Below are 20,157 nucleotides of genomic sequence, written 5' to 3' on the forward strand. Positions count from 1 at the left end.
CACTTAGAGGGCGCCACATTTGACAAAAACAGTAATGGCGGCCGGTTGCTAAAAGTGGGCACAGCCGTCTCAACCAAACTCGAAAAAAAGCCAAAATGTAACGAAAATTTCGTAAAATTGTATTATGAAGCGTTGTGCCAAACTATTCGCTGTTGTATTTTTGGTTTTTGTTAGTGTTGCTAGTGTGATAAGACTGTGTTTTTGCTTTTGGTCTGGATTATTTGAATCGGACAATAAACCGGATGGTAAAGTCGATGAATGGCTAGAACGGAACAATTTGTCACCGTTCAAGGACTGTTTTGTTGACAAAGGTGAGTGAAATTAATGACTGATGACGTTGGAAAAAGCAGCGAAACGCGCCTGATTAAGGGTGCAAATGTAAGGGTGCGAGGGCGCAGTATCGGAATACAGTCGCCCAGGGTTACAAACAAAGCCAGGCACTGCAGTCGCTGGCGAGCACCCATCGACCCAGCACCTGCTACCACAGAAATACCATGAAACCCCTTGAAAACTCGCTCCGTATCAATGTAACATATCTGGGTTTGTTTTGTTGGTTGTGAGTGTGTTGTGTTAAAATGTTGTGGGATGACGATACTGAAATTTGCTCAATTGGCATGACCATGCAGCCGTCCGCTAGTGCCTCCTCTGGTAAGAATTAATTCAAAACACCAGGCCATTTTTTGGGGTGTAATGGCGATGGTAATTATACCACTGAAGGCGAAATGGTGGATGCGCCGGTTCTAAAACACGCAACTTGATTTTTTTCATGATTTTGTAAATTTTTTTATTTTGAATGTGTACCAATAATAAAAGTTGGTCATCTCACAGCAGGGAGTAAATGTGGAATTTGTTGGGCAAACAAATAGTAAAATTAAAATGGTTGCGGTTAAAATTCTACCATAAACTGTAGTCGTTAAAGTAACTCATTAGGGTCGCGTGTTATCGTTTATCAAAGGATATGTTCGAGGTAGGTTGGCGTGTTCAAATGCTGCCAACTTGGACGCATTTTGTGTTGGAATGATTTTTGGTGATTTTTTATTTTTATAGTTGGGGATTATTTGACTAAAAAAAGATTGTATAATTGTTAAAGACTTTACGTTTTTCTCTATACGTGATTTTTTTTCTCAGAATTTTTCGCAATTATTTATTTTCATATTAAACTAAATGCTTCGTAGTCCAAATCGTTTCAAATATAAGATTTTTTTTAATGGAACTAATTTTAATTTGATCAGTGGATCTTCACAATTGATTTTTTTCTGGAAATTTTCAAATTACGAAAAAAAATTCTGAAACTTTTAGTAAATTAAATTATTTGACTTGAAAGTTGAATATACGGGGTGAGTCTGCTAAAAGACTATTTACTACTCCACATTTTTATTATCCATGTGGATTTTTTCAGATTTTTTTATTTTTTGCTTATACAAACTGAACCAAAAATTAACGCACAATTTTTTTCCTTAGTTACACGTATAATATTGTCAATAACTTTTTTATTTTATTTCCCTCCTTTTTTTTGCTTTATTTTTTTATTTCTTTTACTTACTAGAAAAATAAAAATGTGTGTTAGCTAAAAAGCTAATTGAAAACGTCAGTTGTTATTTGAAAAAAAATTAAAAATGACGTCAGAGATGTCATTAGGGTGTCAAAATAAACCAATAAAATTAAAAATATAAAATTTTATTTGATCGAAATTTTATTATTTCTACAGTGTTATTCTAAAACAGTGATGCCTTAAATAATGTTTTCACCCTGTAGTAAAAATATATAATATAAAAATATATAGTAAAAATATTAGAATTAACTTCTCTTTAAGCAACAATGAGACGAATTTTGTTAGTTTTTCTGAATGAATCTCATAAAAAATGATTTTTTAACGTTTTAAGAATACATTTCATAATAAATTTTCAATGACAAAAATGTAAAATAACAAAATAAAAAGTTGTTCCTATGAAAAATAACATTGAATGGACTTGTTTGAATGGAGAGGTTTTTGTAAATAAAATGATTTATTTTGATGTTGAACTTGAAATGTTTTTTGGTAGAAAAACCGCGACTACACTTTACCCCAAAAAAGTTAGCAACTTCCATTCATAATTCCGTGCAAGTAATTATCATTCAATGAAGCATGTCTAAAAAAAATTCATTTGAGCTTGAATGCAAATTTTATTTAAGAAAAATCAAATCTGGAATAAAAAACAATTAAGACCGGATTTATGTGTTTAATTGTAACGACTTTTTTCTAATTTTTATAGAATTTAAAACTTTCGCGCACAAATGTTTAAGTAATAATAATAAAAAATTCAGTTATTTTTATGCATGCAGGAATATTAAGTGCAAAAACACATGCACACCGTGCATGATTTGATTATTTGGAATTTTAATGACTATACAACTCGGGTTGAACTGCACTTGGTAAAATAAAGTGATAAGGAAAGAAAATTGGTGTATTTTTGTGGTGATTTATTGATTTATTCGCCTTGATGATGTCCTTGAACATTTGCCAAAAGTGAAATTGTTTGATTCAGTACAGTATTAAAAAAATTGGTTGTAAGTACGGTCTAGGTAGGTAATTAGATTAAAATTTTTAAACAATAATTGAACGTAACACCTGAAAACAGCTCAGGCAATCAATAAACTTTGTCTAATTAATTCCGACTAAAGTTTTTTACTCGCCAACATGTAATTTATAACGTTGAATTAAGTAAAATGTCTGAATATTCACATTTTTTAAATTAATTTATGGACGCAAAGAAATTCAATCATTATTTCTTTTGAGCGAAAAACACCAAAACAAGTTTCTATCAGTTCTTTGTTTATTTGCTTTCACAGAGCAAGCCAAGTGTTAAAACAGATGTTTTCCATTAGTGGCAATCTCACACGTCACAAGTTTTGAATTTTTTTAGTGGAAAACTACAAACTAAAACCCTTCGTAAAAAACACATGTTGCTTAATAAACAGTGTAAGGAAATCTTATGGGCGAAGGTTAATGTATGGGCGCGCGCTTGCAGTCAGATAAACCTTTAAATCGAAATGTTGTGGAACAGCTTGCATTCTTGATATAAGTTAGTAAAGAGTATTAAAAAATGTTTAGTCAAAAATTTTTTGTTTCAACCCTCGCGAAGGGGCTGAAAAGACGTTTTAGCTAAAAAATTTGCAAACACCTAAAATTGGACACATTTTGCGTTTACATGCTCATATCTTCCTTCTGGATAAAGCTAGAAACTCCGTTTTTTTTGCAAACAAATTTTCAATAAACGCAGATTTATACGTAGTTTAACAAGGTTGAGTCTTGATAAAGGGAAACCAAAAAAATTACATTTTCTTGTAACGTTGCATAATTGTGTAGTGAAATTTTCGAGATGCTGGAAAGTTTTTTAATTTAAAAGATAGACTCCCACATAATCGAGACGAAATAAAGCTAATACTTGAAATAAATTTTTGGTGCAAGAATCATTTCGTTATCTGTAAGACTCACCAACTTATTGCAATTTAAACTTACTGCAAAATGCGCTTGAGGTGAAACCGAACCGTATTTCCCTCTGAAGTGTGTTCATCACCTTTGATAACATTTCGAGAGCTAAAAATCGTAATTCGTAAATAATTAAAAAATAATTAATGTCACTTATCTATTAATATTATACCTTTACTTTTAACCGCCTTAACTCTCTGTTAATTTTAATAATATCTAAAAAGTCAAAAGAACATTTTTATCTCATGTACTTATTTAAAAAGCATAAAAGTGACCCAGTAGAACTAAATTACGAAATTGTAATTCATTTCAAAGTATTCTTTGGTGTGACATTAATATTTTTTTAATTATTTACCATTTTTAGCCCTTGAAATGTTTTCAACCACACCACGTTTCAAAGGGAAATTTCACCTCAAGCAGATTTTGTAGATAACTAAATAATCCTTCTTTAAAGTCCTTTTTAAAAAAATATAAAAATCGTAACGTTTCTGACGAATCAACAATTGTAGTTACACGCTGGGGTACTTGGTTAGAAACGAATTTCTAAAAATTTTAATCAATTAAAATCATTTGTTTATTGCTTTAAACGACGATGCACAAAGCATTAAACAATGTAAAACTTTAGTTTTAACCACAAATTTAGTTTCTCAACTTAATTTTATTGAAAACAATTTTTCAAATATTCCAACTACGATCAAATTTCTAGAAACGTAAAATTTAAAATTATCCATTACAGTTGAGAAATTTGAGCCTACCTTGATAGAGTTAAAATCTGTAGAATGGTCATTACAAGATAAATTTAATGCAAAAATTGACGCAGTTACTAGAAATCCCGATTTTGTAGTTTCAAAACAAATAGCGAATAATGTACCACCTTCCACATATTTTGCATTAGCACCAAACTTTTTATTTACTCCTGTAACCAGCTGTGATGTAGAAAGATTTTTTTCGAAATTCAAAGATATTTTAACCGCAAAACGGAATCAGTTTTCGAGAATTTAGAAAGAATCACAGTTATTCAAGCGTATTTCTCAGAGAATATGATTAAAATATTTTTATTTAGTTTTTAATTTTAATTTCCACTGAATTAAAACGCAACATTTTCAAAATGTAATAGTGACTTACGCTCCCCTGTATTAAACATCTTCATTGGTGTCCATGTAAGATTAAGGAAATGAAGTTATTTTTTAACGATTATGTCAAATTAGGTGCCTTGTCAGGGTTTGAACTAGCCAATCGCAAGCTGATATTAGCGACTATTTTAAAATTGGTTCAGAAAATAATCTCAACAAATATACCGCAGTCTTAATAAATTAGCGACTATTTTATTGCCACAATTTTTCTTGGGTACTCCGTAATTATAATAAAACAATAATATTTATGTTTTAATTAAATTTTTGTAAGCGAGCGGTAACATTAATTGTATAAACCCCAAGTAAACTACGCCAATGCACGCGCTGTAACGGACCATTTCATCGATAAATATAAGCCACCAAATTTTTGATGTTTAGAAAACACTGAATTTGTAGGCATATCCCAGCTGGCCCAATGCGGCCAATTGGGCGATTTGCCAGAACTTCCCGCCTCCGACGAGCAACGTCTCCAAAAGGCAGCCGCCTTGTTACAGCAACGTCTCGTCCTCCGCCAATGGCTAACAAAATACAACCTCCAGCACTACTATCCTCGACTCCTTAACCTCGAAGTGACAAGCTTGGAGGACGTCTATTGGTTAGAAGACACCAAAGCTAAATCCATCTTGCAGAAAGACTTCCCCAAGTGGTCAACTGCAAGACAATCCTTGCCGACACGTAAGCCGCACTTGGAAACACTCAAAGCCGATCTTTGGTCCGAAGTTGTCAAGTCAAGCAGCCACCAAGACGCCTGGACATGGGGTCTATTGATTTTCCGTAACCAGCAAAAAAATAATTTTTGAAAAAATTCCAGGCGGTATGTTGGTCGTTTCTGTGTCAGTTGCCGGTTTGGTAACGTTAGCTGCAATGACCCAGCCGTCATTGGCCCCCGAAGCTAAACATTCCCTTCTCCAGTATGTAACCGGAAAATATCTACTACCATCAAACTGTAAAGTGATTTTCCATTGGTCGGACCCTCACCCTGTAGGTCATACGGTTTGTTTCACTGTCCAGTTTTATCAGCGCAATGGCCAGCCTTATCCGATCTGTGATACAGACAATTTTGTTGTTGATGTTTGCGAAGGTTCACGTAAAATGGTGGTTATAACCGAACTTGGATCACCGACCGATCCAAACAGTGCTAACATTGCCAAAGTTAAGTTTATGGTACGACATGCAGGCCAGTATCGAATCACAATTATGGTAAGCAATCAGCATGTGGCAGGAAGTCCTTTTATGAGGACTTTCATCGCTGGGCCGGCTTATGCCCAAAGGACGGTTGTTGTGAGGCATTGTAGTACGGTTGTGTGTACGGCAAATGTTGCACATTTGTTGTACATTGAACCACGGGATGAGTATGGAAATGTTTGTAGCTATCCTTCAGACGATGATCCGACACAGGTTTGTTGGAAAAAAAATTTTGATTAGGAGGCGAAACGAGATACAAAATCATAGAAATAAACACAAAGTCATAAGAAAAAAAAAAAGAATGTATTATACTTAATAATATTGAAGAAAAGTAAAACACAATACCGGAGAATAAGGTCATGTCAAAGATTAATTTAGTTTTAGTTTACACATGACGGACGGGACACAAAAAATCTTGTGTGTGAAAATATCTCTAAAAAATTTATTCAGACAGATTTTAATTAGTAAAGACTTTAATAATATTAAAATTAGACCGTGGAAATTAAAATAAGATAAGAACAATATTTTATGTTTGCGATAACGGACGGGACAGCAAAAGTTAAACGTGTTTAAATCTTGAGAATTTTAAAAAATAATATCATTTTTGCCATAATTCTGTGATTTACTGGTTTGGTTTTTAAGAAATTTTGCGCAATAATTGAGTTTTTGCTAAATAATTGCTTAAAAAAGTACATTTCTGGTCATTTTCGACCAAATTTGGTGATTTTTTCGTTCTAGTTTAATAAAAACACAAAGAAAACTCTGATTTTTGGGATAAAACCGTGTTTAAATTTTCAGAACTTCCAGAAATAATGCCTTTTTTGGCATAATTCTGTGATTTATTGGCTTGGTTTTTAAGAAAATTTGCACAATAATTGAGTTTTTGTTGAATAAATGCTTAAAAAAAGTACATTTTTGGTCATTTTCGACCAAATTTGGTAATTTTTTCGTTCTAGTTTAATAAAAACACAAAGAAAACTCTGATTTTTGGGCTAAAATCGTGCTTAAATTTTCAGAACTTGCAGAAATTATGTCATTTTTGACATAACTCTGTGATTTATTGGCTAGTTTTTAAGAAATTTTGCACAATAATTGAGTTTTTGCTGAATAAATGCTTAAAAAAAGTACATTTTTGGTCATTTTCGACCAAATTTGGTGATTTTTTCGTTCTAGTTTAATAAAAACACAAAGAAAACTCTGATTTTTGGGCTAAAATCGTGTTTAAATTTTCAGAACTTCCAGAAATAATGCCTTTTTTGGCATAATTCTGTGATTTATTGGCTAGTTTTTAAGAAATTTTGCACAATAATTGAGTTTTTGCTGAATAAATGCTTAAAAAAAAGTACATTTTTGGTCATTTTCGACCAAATTTGGTGATTTTTTCGTTCTAGTTTAATAAAAACACAAAGAAAACTCTGATTTTTGGGCTAAAATCGTGTTTAAATTTTCAGAACTTCCAGAAATAATGCCTTTTTTGGCATAATTCTGTGATTTATTGGCTTGGTTTTTAAGAAAATTTGCACAATAATTGAGTTTTTGTTGAATAAATGCTTAAAAAAAGTACATTTTTGGTCATTTTCGACCAAATTTGGTAATTTTTTCGTTCTAGTTTAATAAAAACACAAAGAAAACTCTGATTTTTGGGCTAAAATCGTGCTTAAATTTTCAGAACTTGCAGAAATTATGTCATTTTTGACATAACTCTGTGATTTATTGGCTAGTTTTTAAGAAATTTTGCACAATAATTGAGTTTTTGCTGAATAAATGCTTAAAAAAAAGTACATTTTTGGTCATTTTCGACCAAATTTGGTGATTTTTTCGTTCTAGTTTAATAAAAACACAAAGAAAACTCTGATTTTTGGGCTAAAATCGTGTTTAAATTTTCAGAACTTCCAGAAATAATGCCTTTTTTGGCATAATTCTGTGATTTATTGGCTAGTTTTTAAGAAATTTTGCACAATAATTGAGTTTTTGCTGAATAAATGCTTAAAAAAAAGTACATTTTTGGTCATTTTCGACCAAATTTGGTGATTTTTTCGTTCTAGTTTAATAAAAACACAAAGAAAACTCTGATTTTTGGGCTAAAATCGTGTTTAAATTTTCAGAACTTCCAGAAATAATGCCTTTTTTGGCATAATTCTGTGATTTATTGGCTTGGTTTTTAAGAAAATTTGCACAATAATTGAGTTTTTGCTGAATAAATGCTTAAAAAAAGTACATTTTTGGTCATTTTCGACCAAATTTGGTGATTTTTTCGTTCTAGTTTAATAAAAACACAAAGAAAACTCTGATTTTTGGGCTAAAATCGTGTTTAAATTTTCAGAACTTCCAGAAATAATGCCTTTTTTGGCATAATTCTGTGATTTATTGGCTAGTTTTTAAGAAATTTTGCACAATAATTGAGTTTTTGCTGAATAAATGCTTAAAAAAAAGTACATTTTTGGTCATTTTCGACCAAATTTGGTGATTTTTTCGTTCTAGTTTAATAAAAACACAAAGAAAACTCTGATTTTTGGGCTAAAATCGTGTTTAAATTTTCAGAACTTCCAGAAATAATGCCTTTTTTGGCATAATTCTGTGATTTATTGGCTAGTTTTTAAGAAATTTTGCACAATAATTGAGTTTTTGCTGAATAAATGCTTAAAAAAAAGTACATTTTTGGTCATTTTCGACCAAATTTGGTGATTTTTTCGTTCTAGTTTAATAAAAACACAAAGAAAACTCTGATTTTTGGGCTAAAATCGTGTTTAAATTTTCAGAACTTCCAGAAATAATGCCTTTTTTGGCATAATTCTGTGATTTATTGGCTAGTTTTTAAGAAATTTTGCACAATAATTGAGTTTTTGCTGAATAAATGCTTAAAAAAAAGTACATTTTTGGTCATTTTCGACCAAATTTGGTGATTTTTTCGTTCTAGTTTAATAAAAACACAAAGAAAACTCTGATTTTTGGGCTAAAATCGTGTTTAAATTTTCAGAACTTCCAGAAATAATGCCTTTTTTGGCATAATTCTGTGATTTATTGGCTTGGTTTTTAAGAAAATTTGCACAATAATTGAGTTTTTGTTGAATAAATGCTTAAAAAAAGTACATTTTTGGTCATTTTCGACCAAATTTGGTAATTTTTTCGTTCTAGTTTAATAAAAACACAAAGAAAACTCTGATTTTTGGGCTAAAATCGTGCTTAAATTTTCAGAACTTGCAGAAATTATGTCATTTTTGACATAACTCTGTGATTTATTGGCTAGTTTTTAAGAAATTTTGCACAATAATTGAGTTTTTGCTGAATAAATGCTTAAAAAAAAGTACATTTTTGGTCATTTTCGACCAAATTTGGTGATTTTTTCGTTCTAGTTTAATAAAAACACAAAGAAAACTCTGATTTTTGGGCTAAAATCGTGTTTAAATTTTCAGAACTTCCAGAAATAATGCCTTTTTTGGCATAATTCTGTGATTTATTGGCTAGTTTTTAAGAAATTTTGCACAATAATTGAGTTTTTGCTGAATAAATGCTTAAAAAAAAGTACATTTTTGGTCATTTTCGACCAAATTTGGTGATTTTTTCGTTCTAGTTTAATAAAAACACAAAGAAAACTCTGATTTTTGGGCTAAAATCGTGTTTAAATTTTCAGAACTTCCAGAAATAATGCCTTTTTTGGCATAATTCTGTGATTTATTGGCTTGGTTTTTAAGAAAATTTGCACAATAATTGAGTTTTTGTTGAATAAATGCTTAAAAAAAGTACATTTTTGGTCATTTTCGACCAAATTTGGTAATTTTTTCGTTCTAGTTTAATAAAAACACAAAGAAAACTCTGATTTTTGGGCTAAAATCGTGCTTAAATTTTCAGAACTTGCAGAAATTATGTCATTTTTGACATAACTCTGTGATTTATTGGCTAGTTTTTAAGAAATTTTGCACAATAATTGAGTTTTTGCTGAATAAATGCTTAAAAAAAAGTACATTTTTGGTCATTTTCGACCAAATTTGGTGATTTTTTCGTTCTAGTTTAATAAAAACACAAAGAAAACTCTGATTTTTGGGCTAAAATCGTGTTTAAATTTTCAGAACTTCCAGAAATAATGCCTTTTTTGGCATAATTCTGTGATTTATTGGCTAGTTTTTAAGAAATTTTGCACAATAATTGAGTTTTTGCTGAATAAATGCTTAAAAAAAAGTACATTTTTGGTCATTTTCGACCAAATTTGGTGATTTTTTCGTTCTAGTTTAATAAAAACACAAAGAAAACTCTGATTTTTGGGCTAAAATCGTGTTTAAATTTTCAGAACTTCCAGAAATAATGCCTTTTTTGGCATAATTCTGTGATTTATTGGCTTGGTTTTTAAGAAAATTTGCACAATAATTGAGTTTTTGTTGAATAAATGCTTAAAAAAAGTACATTTTTGGTCATTTTCGACCAAATTTGGTAATTTTTTCGTTCTAGTTTAATAAAAACACAAAGAAAACTCTGATTTTTGGGCTAAAATCGTGCTTAAATTTTCAGAACTTGCAGAAATTATGTCATTTTTGACATAACTCTGTGATTTATTGGCTAGTTTTTAAGAAATTTTGCACAATAATTGAGTTTTTGCTGAATAAATGCTTAAAAAAAAGTACATTTTTGGTCATTTTCGACCAAATTTGGTGATTTTTTCGTTCTAGTTTAATAAAAACACAAAGAAAACTCTGATTTTTGGGCTAAAATCGTGTTTAAATTTTCAGAACTTCCAGAAATAATGCCTTTTTTGGCATAATTCTGTGATTTATTGGCTAGTTTTTAAGAAATTTTGCACAATAATTGAGTTTTTGCTGAATAAATGCTTAAAAAAAAGTACATTTTTGGTCATTTTCGACCAAATTTGGTGATTTTTTCGTTCTAGTTTAATAAAAACACAAAGAAAACTCTGATTTTTGGGCTAAAATCGTGTTTAAATTTTCAGAACTTCCAGAAATAATGCCTTTTTTGGCATAATTCTGTGATTTATTGGCTTGGTTTTTAAGAAAATTTGCACAATAATTGAGTTTTTGCTGAATAAATGCTTAAAAAAAGTACATTTTTGGTCATTTTCGACCAAATTTGGTGATTTTTTCGTTCTAGTTTAATAAAAACACAAAGAAAACTCTGATTTTTGGGCTAAAATCGTGTTTAAATTTTCAGAACTTCCAGAAATAATGCCTTTTTTGGCATAATTCTGTGATTTATTGGCTAGTTTTTAAGAAATTTTGCACAATAATTGAGTTTTTGCTGAATAAATGCTTAAAAAAAAGTACATTTTTGGTCATTTTCGACCAAATTTGGTGATTTTTTCGTTCTAGTTTAATAAAAACACAAAGAAAACTCTGATTTTTGGGCTAAAATCGTGTTTAAATTTTCAGAACTTCCAGAAATAATGCCTTTTTTGGCATAATTCTGTGATTTATTGGCTAGTTTTTAAGAAATTTTGCACAATAATTGAGTTTTTGCTGAATAAATGCTTAAAAAAAAAGTACATTTTTGGTCATTTTCGACCAAATTTGGTGATTTTTTCGTTCTAGTTTAATAAAAACACAAAGAAAACTCTGATTTTTGGGCTAAAATCGTGTTTAAATTTTCAGAACTTCCAGAAATAATGCCTTTTTTGGCATAATTCTGTGATTTATTGGCTAGTTTTTAAGAAATTTTGCACAATAATTGAGTTTTTGCTGAATAAATGCTTAAAAAAAAGTACATTTTTGGTCATTTTCGACCAAATTTGGTGATTTTTTCGTTCTAGTTTAATAAAAACACAAAGAAAACTCTGATTTTTGGGCTAAAATCGTGTTTAAATTTTCAGAACTTCCAGAAATAATGCCTTTTTTGGCATAATTCTGTGATTTATTGGCTTGGTTTTTAAGAAAATTTGCACAATAATTGAGTTTTTGTTGAATAAATGCTTAAAAAAAGTACATTTTTGGTCATTTTCGACCAAATTTGGTAATTTTTTCGTTCTAGTTTAATAAAAACACAAAGAAAACTCTGATTTTTGGGCTAAAATCGTGCTTAAATTTTCAGAACTTGCAGAAATTATGTCATTTTTGACATAACTCTGTGATTTATTGGCTAGTTTTTAAGAAATTTTGCACAATAATTGAGTTTTTGCTGAATAAATGCTTAAAAAAAAGTACATTTTTGGTCATTTTCGACCAAATTTGGTGATTTTTTCGTTCTAGTTTAATAAAAACACAAAGAAAACTCTGATTTTTGGGCTAAAATCGTGTTTAAATTTTCAGAACTTCCAGAAATAATGCCTTTTTTGGCATAATTCTGTGATTTATTGGCTAGTTTTTAAGAAATTTTGCACAATAATTGAGTTTTTGCTGAATAAATGCTTAAAAAAAAGTACATTTTTGGTCATTTTCGACCAAATTTGGTGATTTTTTCGTTCTAGTTTAATAAAAACACAAAGAAAACTCTGATTTTTGGGCTAAAATCGTGTTTAAATTTTCAGAACTTCCAGAAATAATGCCTTTTTTGGCATAATTCTGTGATTTATTGGCTTGGTTTTTAAGAAAATTTGCACAATAATTGAGTTTTTGTTGAATAAATGCTTAAAAAAAGTACATTTTTGGTCATTTTCGACCAAATTTGGTAATTTTTTCGTTCTAGTTTAATAAAAACACAAAGAAAACTCTGATTTTTGGGCTAAAATCGTGCTTAAATTTTCAGAACTTGCAGAAATTATGTCATTTTTGACATAACTCTGTGATTTATTGGCTAGTTTTTAAGAAATTTTGCACAATAATTGAGTTTTTGCTGAATAAATGCTTAAAAAAAAGTACATTTTTGGTCATTTTCGACCAAATTTGGTGATTTTTTCGTTCTAGTTTAATAAAAACACAAAGAAAACTCTGATTTTTGGGCTAAAATCGTGTTTAAATTTTCAGAACTTCCAGAAATAATGCCTTTTTTGGCATAATTCTGTGATTTATTGGCTAGTTTTTAAGAAATTTTGCACAATAATTGAGTTTTTGCTGAATAAATGCTTAAAAAAAAGTACATTTTTGGTCATTTTCGACCAAATTTGGTGATTTTTTCGTTCTAGTTTAATAAAAACACAAAGAAAACTCTGATTTTTGGGCTAAAATCGTGTTTAAATTTTCAGAACTTCCAGAAATAATGCCTTTTTTGGCATAATTCTGTGATTTATTGGCTTGGTTTTTAAGAAAATTTGCACAATAATTGAGTTTTTGTTGAATAAATGCTTAAAAAAAGTACATTTTTGGTCATTTTCGACCAAATTTGGTGATTTTTTCGTTCTAGTTTAATAAAAACACAAAGAAAACTCTGATTTTTGGGCTAAAATCGTGTTTAAATTTTCAGAACTTGCAGAAATTATGTCATTTTTGACATAACTCTGTGATTTATTGGCTAGTTTTTAAGAAATTTTGCACAATAATTGAGTTTTTGCTGAATAAATGCTTAAAAAAAAGTACATTTTTGGTCATTTTCGACCAAATTTGGTGATTTTTTCGTTCTAGTTTAATAAAAACACAAAGAAAACTCTGATTTTTGGGCTAAAATCGTGTTTAAATTTTCAGAACTTCCAGAAATAATGCCTTTTTTGGCATAATTCTGTGATTTATTGGCTAGTTTTTAAGAAATTTTGCACAATAATTGAGTTTTTGCTGAATAAATGCTTAAAAAAAAGTACATTTTTGGTCATTTTCGACCAAATTTGGTGATTTTTTCGTTCTAGTTTAATAAAAACACAAAGAAAACTCTGATTTTTGGGCTAAAATCGTGTTTAAATTTTCAGAACTTCCAGAAATAATGCCTTTTTTGGCATAATTCTGTGATTTATTGGCTAGTTTTTAAGAAATTTTGCACAATAATTGAGTTTTTGCTGAATAAATGCTTAAAAAAAAGTACATTTTTGGTCATTTTCGACCAAATTTGGTGATTTTTTCGTTCTAGTTTAATAAAAACACAAAGAAAACTCTGATTTTTGGGCTAAAATCGTGTTTAAATTTTCAGAACTTCCAGAAATAATGCCTTTTTTGGCATAATTCTGTGATTTATTGGCTTGGTTTTTAAGAAAATTTGCACAATAATTGAGTTTTTGTTGAATAAATGCTTAAAAAAAGTACATTTTTGGTCATTTTCGACCAAATTTGGTAATTTTTTCGTTCTAGTTTAATAAAAACACAAAGAAAACTCTGATTTTTGGGCTAAAATCGTGTTTAAATTTTCAGAACTTGCAGAAATTATGTCATTTTTGACATAACTCTGTGATTTATTGGCTAGTTTTTAAGAAATTTTGCACAATAATTGAGTTTTTGCTGAATAAATGCTTAAAAAAAAGTACATTTTTGGTCATTTTCGACCAAATTTGGTGATTTTTTCGTTCTAGTTTAATAAAAACACAAAGAAAACTCTGATTTTTGGGCTAAAATCGTGTTTAAATTTTCAGAACTTGCAGAAATTATGTCATTTTTGACATAACTCTGTGATTTATTGGCTAGTTTTTAAGAAATTTTGCACAATAATTGAGTTTTTGCTGAATAAATGCTTAAAAAAAAGTACATTTTTGGTCATTTTCGACCAAATTTGGTGATTTTTTCGTTCTAGTTTAATAAAAACACAAAGAAAACTCTGATTTTTGGGCTAAAATCGTGTTTAAATTTTCAGAACTTCCAGAAATAATGCCTTTTTTGGCATAATTCTGTGATTTATTGGCTAGTTTTTAAGAAATTTTGCACAATAATTGAGTTTTTGCTGAATAAATGCTTAAAAAAAAGTACATTTTTGGTCATTTTCGACCAAATTTGGTGATTTTTTCGTTCTAGTTTAATAAAAACACAAAGAAAACTCTGATTTTTGGGCTAAAATCGTGTTTAAATTTTCAGAACTTCCAGAAATAATGCCTTTTTTGGCATAATTCTGTGATTTATTGGCTTGGTTTTTAAGAAAATTTGCACAATAATTGAGTTTTTGTTGAATAAATGCTTAAAAAAAGTACATTTTTGGTCATTTTCGACCAAATTTGGTAATTTTTTCGTTCTAGTTTAATAAAAACACAAAGAAAACTCTGATTTTTGGGCTAAAATCGTGCTTAAATTTTCAGAACTTGCAGAAATTATGTCATTTTTGACATAACTCTGTGATTTATTGGCTAGTTTTTAAGAAATTTTGCACAATAATTGAGTTTTTGCTGAATAAATGCTTAAAAAAAAGTACATTTTTGGTCATTTTCGACCAAATTTGGTGATTTTTTCGTTCTAGTTTAATAAAAACACAAAGAAAACTCTGATTTTTGGGCTAAAATCGTGTTTAAATTTTCAGAACTTCCAGAAATAATGCCTTTTTTGGCATAATTCTGTGATTTATTGGCTAGTTTTTAAGAAATTTTGCACAATAATTGAGTTTTTGCTGAATAAATGCTTAAAAAAAAGTACATTTTTGGTCATTTTCGACCAAATTTGGTGATTTTTTCGTTCTAGTTTAATAAAAACACAAAGAAAACTCTGATTTTTGGGCTAAAATCGTGTTTAAATTTTCAGAACTTCCAGAAATAATGCCTTTTTTGGCATAATTCTGTGATTTATTGGCTTGGTTTTTAAGAAAATTTGCACAATAATTGAGTTTTTGCTGAATAAATGCTTAAAAAAATACATTTTTGGTCATTTTCGACCAAATTTGGTGATTTTTTCGTTCTAGTTTAATAAAAACACAAAGAAAACCCTGATTTTTGGGCTAAAATCGTGCTTAAATCTTCAGAACTTGGAGAAATAATGCCTTTTTTGGCATAATTCTGTGATTTATTGGCTTGGTTTTTAAGAAAATTTGCACAATAATTGAGTTTTTGTTGAATAAATGCTTAAAAAAAGTACATTTTTGGTCATTTTCGACCAAATTTGGTAATTTTTTCGTTCTAGTTTAATAAAAACACAAAGAAAACTCTGATTTTTGGGCTAAAATCGTGCTTAAATTTTCAGAACTTGCAGAAATTATGTCATTTTTGACATAACTCTGTGATTTATTGGCTAGTTTTTAAGAAATTTTGCACAATAATTGAGTTTTTGCTGAATAAATGCTTAAAAAAAAGTACATTTTTGGTCATTTTCGACCAAATTTGGTGATTTTTTCGTTCTGGTTTAATAAAAACACAAAGAAAACCCTGATTTTTGGGCTAAAATCGTGCTTAAATTTTCAGAACTTGCAGAAATTATGTCATTTTTGACATAACTCTGTGATTTATTGGCTAGTTTTTAAGAAATTTTGCACAATAATTGAGTTTTTGCTGAATAAATGCTTAAAAAAAAAGTACATTTTTGGTCATTTTCGACCAAATTTGGTGATTTTTTCGTTCTAGTTTAATAAAAACACAAAGAAAACTCTGATTTTTGGGTTAAAATCGTACTTAAGTCTTCAGAACTTGGAGAAATAATGCCTTTTTTGGCATAATTCTGTGATTTATTGGCTTGGTTTTTAAGAAAATTTGCACAATAAGTGAGTTTTTATGGAATAAATGCTTAAAAAAAGTACATTTTTGGTCATTTTCGACCAAATTTGGTGATTTTTTCGTTCTGGTTTAATAAAAACACAAAGAAAACCCTGATTTTTGGGCTAAAATCGTGCTTAAATCTTCAGAACTTGCAGAAATAATATCATTTTTGACATAATTCTTTATTTATTGGCTTGGTTTTTCAGAAAATTTGCGCAATAATTGAGTTTTTGCTAAATAATTGCTTAAAAAAGTACATTTCTGGTCATTTTTGACCAAATTTGGTGATTTTTTCGTTCTAGTTTAATAAAAACACAAAGAAAACTTTGATTTTTGGGCTAAAATCGTGCTTAAATCTTCAGAACTTGGAGAAATAATGCCTTTTTTGGCATAATTCTGTGATTTATTGGCTTGGTTTTTAAGAAAATTTGCACAATAATTGAGTTTTTTGCTGAATAAATGCTTAAAAAAAGTACATTTTTGGTCATTTTCGACCAAATTTGGTGATTTTTTCGTTCTAGTTTAATAAAAACACAAAGAAAACTCTGATTTTTGGGCTAAAATCGTGCTTAAATCTTCAGAACTTGCAGAAATTATGTCATTTTTGACATAACTCTGTGATTTATTGGCTAGTTTTTAAGAAATTTTGCGCAATAATTGAGTTTTTGCTGAATAAATGCTTAAAAAAGGTACATTTTTGGTCATTTTCTACCAAATTTGGTGTTTTTTTTTGTTCTAATTTAATAAAAACAGGAAGAAAACTTGATTTTTGGTCTAAAATCGTGTTTAGATCTTCAAAACCTGCAAAAATAATTTCATGGCACGAACGAAGTGAGTAAGAATGTTAGATATTTTTTACAGCTTTTTTTATTTGTACGTCGTTTCGTATCCTAATCTAAAATAATCTGTTCAAAAAACTTGGAAAAACACAATTATGTGCGTTTTTAGGATTACACAGTCCATATTACACAGTTAGGAACCTATTCTAAAGAATCAAACTTGGACAATGACGACAATAATTTTACCACGGCTTTAGATTACGACTGGCAAAGTCAACGAGTGAGTCTTCAATTGAAATTTCTCTACGAAGGTTGTTATCACACCACAATTAAATATAAAGGAATCGAGTTACATAATGGCGATTTTGACATTATTGTTTTAAACAGTGAGTTTAGGAAAAAAAATTTTTGAAAAAATGTTTGATAAAATATTTAGGCATCGATTCAACTCTTGTCCACAAAAATGTGGCTTCGAAAAACCACAATATTTGCTACGAAGCTAAATTAATTGGTGTCAATAATGAGCGACTGCAAAAAGCGAAAAAAGTCCTGTGTTACGTTTCGCCCAAACAGCTCATCATCAAGGAACTCATCCTGAAATTTATCCCCAAACGCTTGTACACGTTCCGGTTGTGTCCTTCAACCAAAGTAAGATTGTGCCAAAAAAATCCCTAAAAAATTACGAAAAATTTCTAGTTCAGTTTTCAAACTGAAGCCAAAACGATGGACCACCCCACTGGTTATTTCACAGTGGACGATGGTTGCCAACCTAAAATCGAATTAATTTCAAAAGAACGTAACGTCATAGCGGCTACTTTTGCCCAATTCCTTCTCAAAAACATGGGCGGTTCCGAAACTTTTAAAGATAAACAGGACTTCTTCTACCATGAGGTACGCAAGTACCATCAGAAACACTACCATGAGAAGCTCTCGATGAAAGTCAATCGAGAGAAATTGCTAGAATCGAGCATGAAAGCAACGAAGAATTTTTCAGTGAGCGAGTGGTGCCGTAACTTCGAAATCACATTTCAAGGAGAACAAGGTACTTTTTTTCCTTATTGCTATGCATGAATGCTTTTGAACCGAAATTTAATAACAAAAAATATATTTAAATAGCAAAAAATTACGTCACACTTTTTTGGGACACTCTGTATATTCAAAAATATTTTCCCGAAATGCGTTCTAGAGTATTAAATACATCTACGAAATATCAAAAGTCCAGATTTAATAATAACGGAGCTACAGAAGAGACAAGTTGAGCTGCCTCACCCTGTATATTGAATTTTGAAAAATTTTCTGAAATATATTTTTTTTCAAAAATCTTTGGAAGCAGATCAGTGTTATCGAAAATCGAGTTAAAAAAATTTTTTTGGTCATTATAGGCATCGACTGGGGCGGCTTGCGCCGCGAATGGTTCGAGCTGATTTGCTCGCAACTTTTCGACGCCAAAAACGCTCTATTTACCAGTTTCCACGAGGGCCAACAATCGCTCGTACACCCGAATCCAAGCCGCCCTTCGCACCTAAAACTGCGCCACTACGAATTCGCCGGAAAAGTGGTCGGCAAATGTTTGTACGAGAGTGCTTTAGGCGGCTCCTACCGCCAATTAGTTCGTGCCAGATTCACCCGTTCCTTTCTGGCGCAAGTAATCGGCCTTCGAGTTCACTACAAATATTTCGAGCAAGACGATCCCGACCTATACTTGTCCAAAATCAAGTATTTGCTCGAAAACGACATCGATCAGATCGACACCGAACTGTATTTCGTTGAGGAACAGTACGATACCTCAGGCCAGTTGCTTAAAACTGTTGAACTGATACCGAACGGTTCGAAAATTCGCGTGAGAAACGCCACGAAATTGCAGTATTTGGACGCTTTGGCTCAGTATCGTCTGGCCACGAGTATCAAAGACGAGATGGAGGCGTTTCTCAAAGGTTTAAACGAGCTTATTCCTGACAATCTTTTGAGCATTTTCGACGAAAACGAACTGGAAGTAAGCACTTGACGCGTTTCTACTTTAATGTTAATAATATTTGTTTGAATGGGCCTTCCAGTTACTGCTCTGCGGGACGGGTCAGTATAGTATTGCCGATTTTAAACAACATCATGTTATTAATGGAAATTCGGCCGAATTTCGACGAATTGTAGGCTGGTTTTGGGCTGCTGTTGGGAATTTTACACAAGAGGAAATGGCAAGGCTACTGCAGTTCACTACAGGGTGTTCGCAGTTGCCGCCAGGTGGTTTTAAAGAATTGACTCCGAAATTTCAAATTACTGCAGCCCCAACTTTTGGGAATCTTCCAACAGCGCATACTTGGTAAGTTCAAGTCGGGGGAAATCACGGGAAACTAGAGGAAATCACGGGAATTTAGGGAAATCACGGGGGGACTTTAGGGAAATCACGGGAATTGAGAGGAAATCACGCTCGCTCGTTTTGTCTTTTCATAGCTATTTATTTAATTGGTTGTTTTTGCAGTTTTAATCAGCTTTGTTTGCCGGATTACGACTGTTATGAGCATTTTGAAAAATCGCTTCTTCTGGCGATAAGCGAAGGGACGGAAGGCTTCGGCATGGTTTAAACACACAGTATTGTTTTCCTGCACAGTTAAGTATAATATTATTTGTGATATTTATTCACGGTACAAAAATTCTTCTTAATCAAAGTTTGAACGAGCATATAGTGTACAGATTGTGATAAAGTAATGTAAAACAGTGTTCATTAAATTATTAATAACTTAGGATAGGTTTATTTAAGCAGCCGTATTGCTTATTCTAGCTGATAGAGCTTTTAATGAGAACGAGTTGTGCTAAATAACGGACAAATGTTTGAGTTTGTTTCAGATCTCTGTGTACTTAATTTGCATTTATGTAATTAATTTTTTAACATTAAAAATTTTAGCGAGCGATTGTTATAATACTTGTGTTTTTTCTTGGGACCAGTGAGTTTCAAACTAAAGCTTACACAAAATTAGAAATCTTTAATGAGACGACAATAGCATTTAAAACGCCTTTTAGACATAGTTATGTGCTGTTAGAATTAAATTTGACTAGAATCGTATACGATGTATTGAAGAAATCGAGCAAAATATAATAAATTTGAAAAATGCGTTACCCGAAACCTTCAGTTTT

The 20,157-nt window shown here is 30.6% G+C and overlaps 1 protein-coding gene across 4 annotated transcripts; it reads left to right on the forward strand.

The window, feature by feature from the left end:
• Positions 1-12: 12 nt before the first annotated feature.
• LOC662668 (uncharacterized protein) lies at positions 13-20,146 on the forward strand. Of its 4 annotated transcripts, none has more exons than XM_008193432.3 (9): positions 13-311; positions 4,999-5,361; positions 5,414-6,000; positions 17,198-17,414; positions 17,465-17,676; positions 17,725-18,070; positions 18,411-19,021; positions 19,074-19,345; positions 19,505-20,146. In XM_008193432.3, the coding sequence occupies exons 1-9, from the start codon at positions 125-127 to the stop codon at positions 19,605-19,607; spliced, it is 2,898 nt and encodes a 965-aa protein (XP_008191654.1). In that variant the 5' UTR covers positions 13-124; the 3' UTR covers positions 19,608-20,146. The 4 variants fall into 4 exon arrangements, with proteins under 4 accessions (XP_008191654.1, XP_008191656.1, XP_008191657.1 ...); XM_008193434.3 differs by having other exon boundaries at positions 19,083-19,345; XM_008193435.3 differs by lacking the exon at positions 13-311 and adding an exon at positions 418-648.
• The last annotated feature ends 11 nt before the right edge of the window (positions 20,147-20,157 follow it).

Source organism: Tribolium castaneum, chromosome 9 (genome assembly GCF_031307605.1).
Source record: "Tribolium castaneum strain GA2 chromosome 9, icTriCast1.1, whole genome shotgun sequence".
Taxonomy (NCBI): Eukaryota; Metazoa; Arthropoda; class Insecta; order Coleoptera; family Tenebrionidae; genus Tribolium; species Tribolium castaneum.

Bases quoted from the DNA above. Each gene is read 5' to 3' on its own strand.
- LOC662668 (XM_008193432.3), top strand. From the start codon at position 125: ATGAAGCGTTGTGCCAAACTATTCGCTGTTGTATTTTTGGTTTTTGTT. The intron at 312-4,998 runs GTGAGTGAAATT...CTGAATTTGTAG, and splicing joins GGACTGTTTTGTTGACAAAG to GCATATCCCAGCTGGCCCAA. The intron at 19,346-19,504 runs GTAAGTTCAAGT...TTGTTTTTGCAG, and splicing joins CTTCCAACAGCGCATACTTG to TTTTAATCAGCTTTGTTTGC.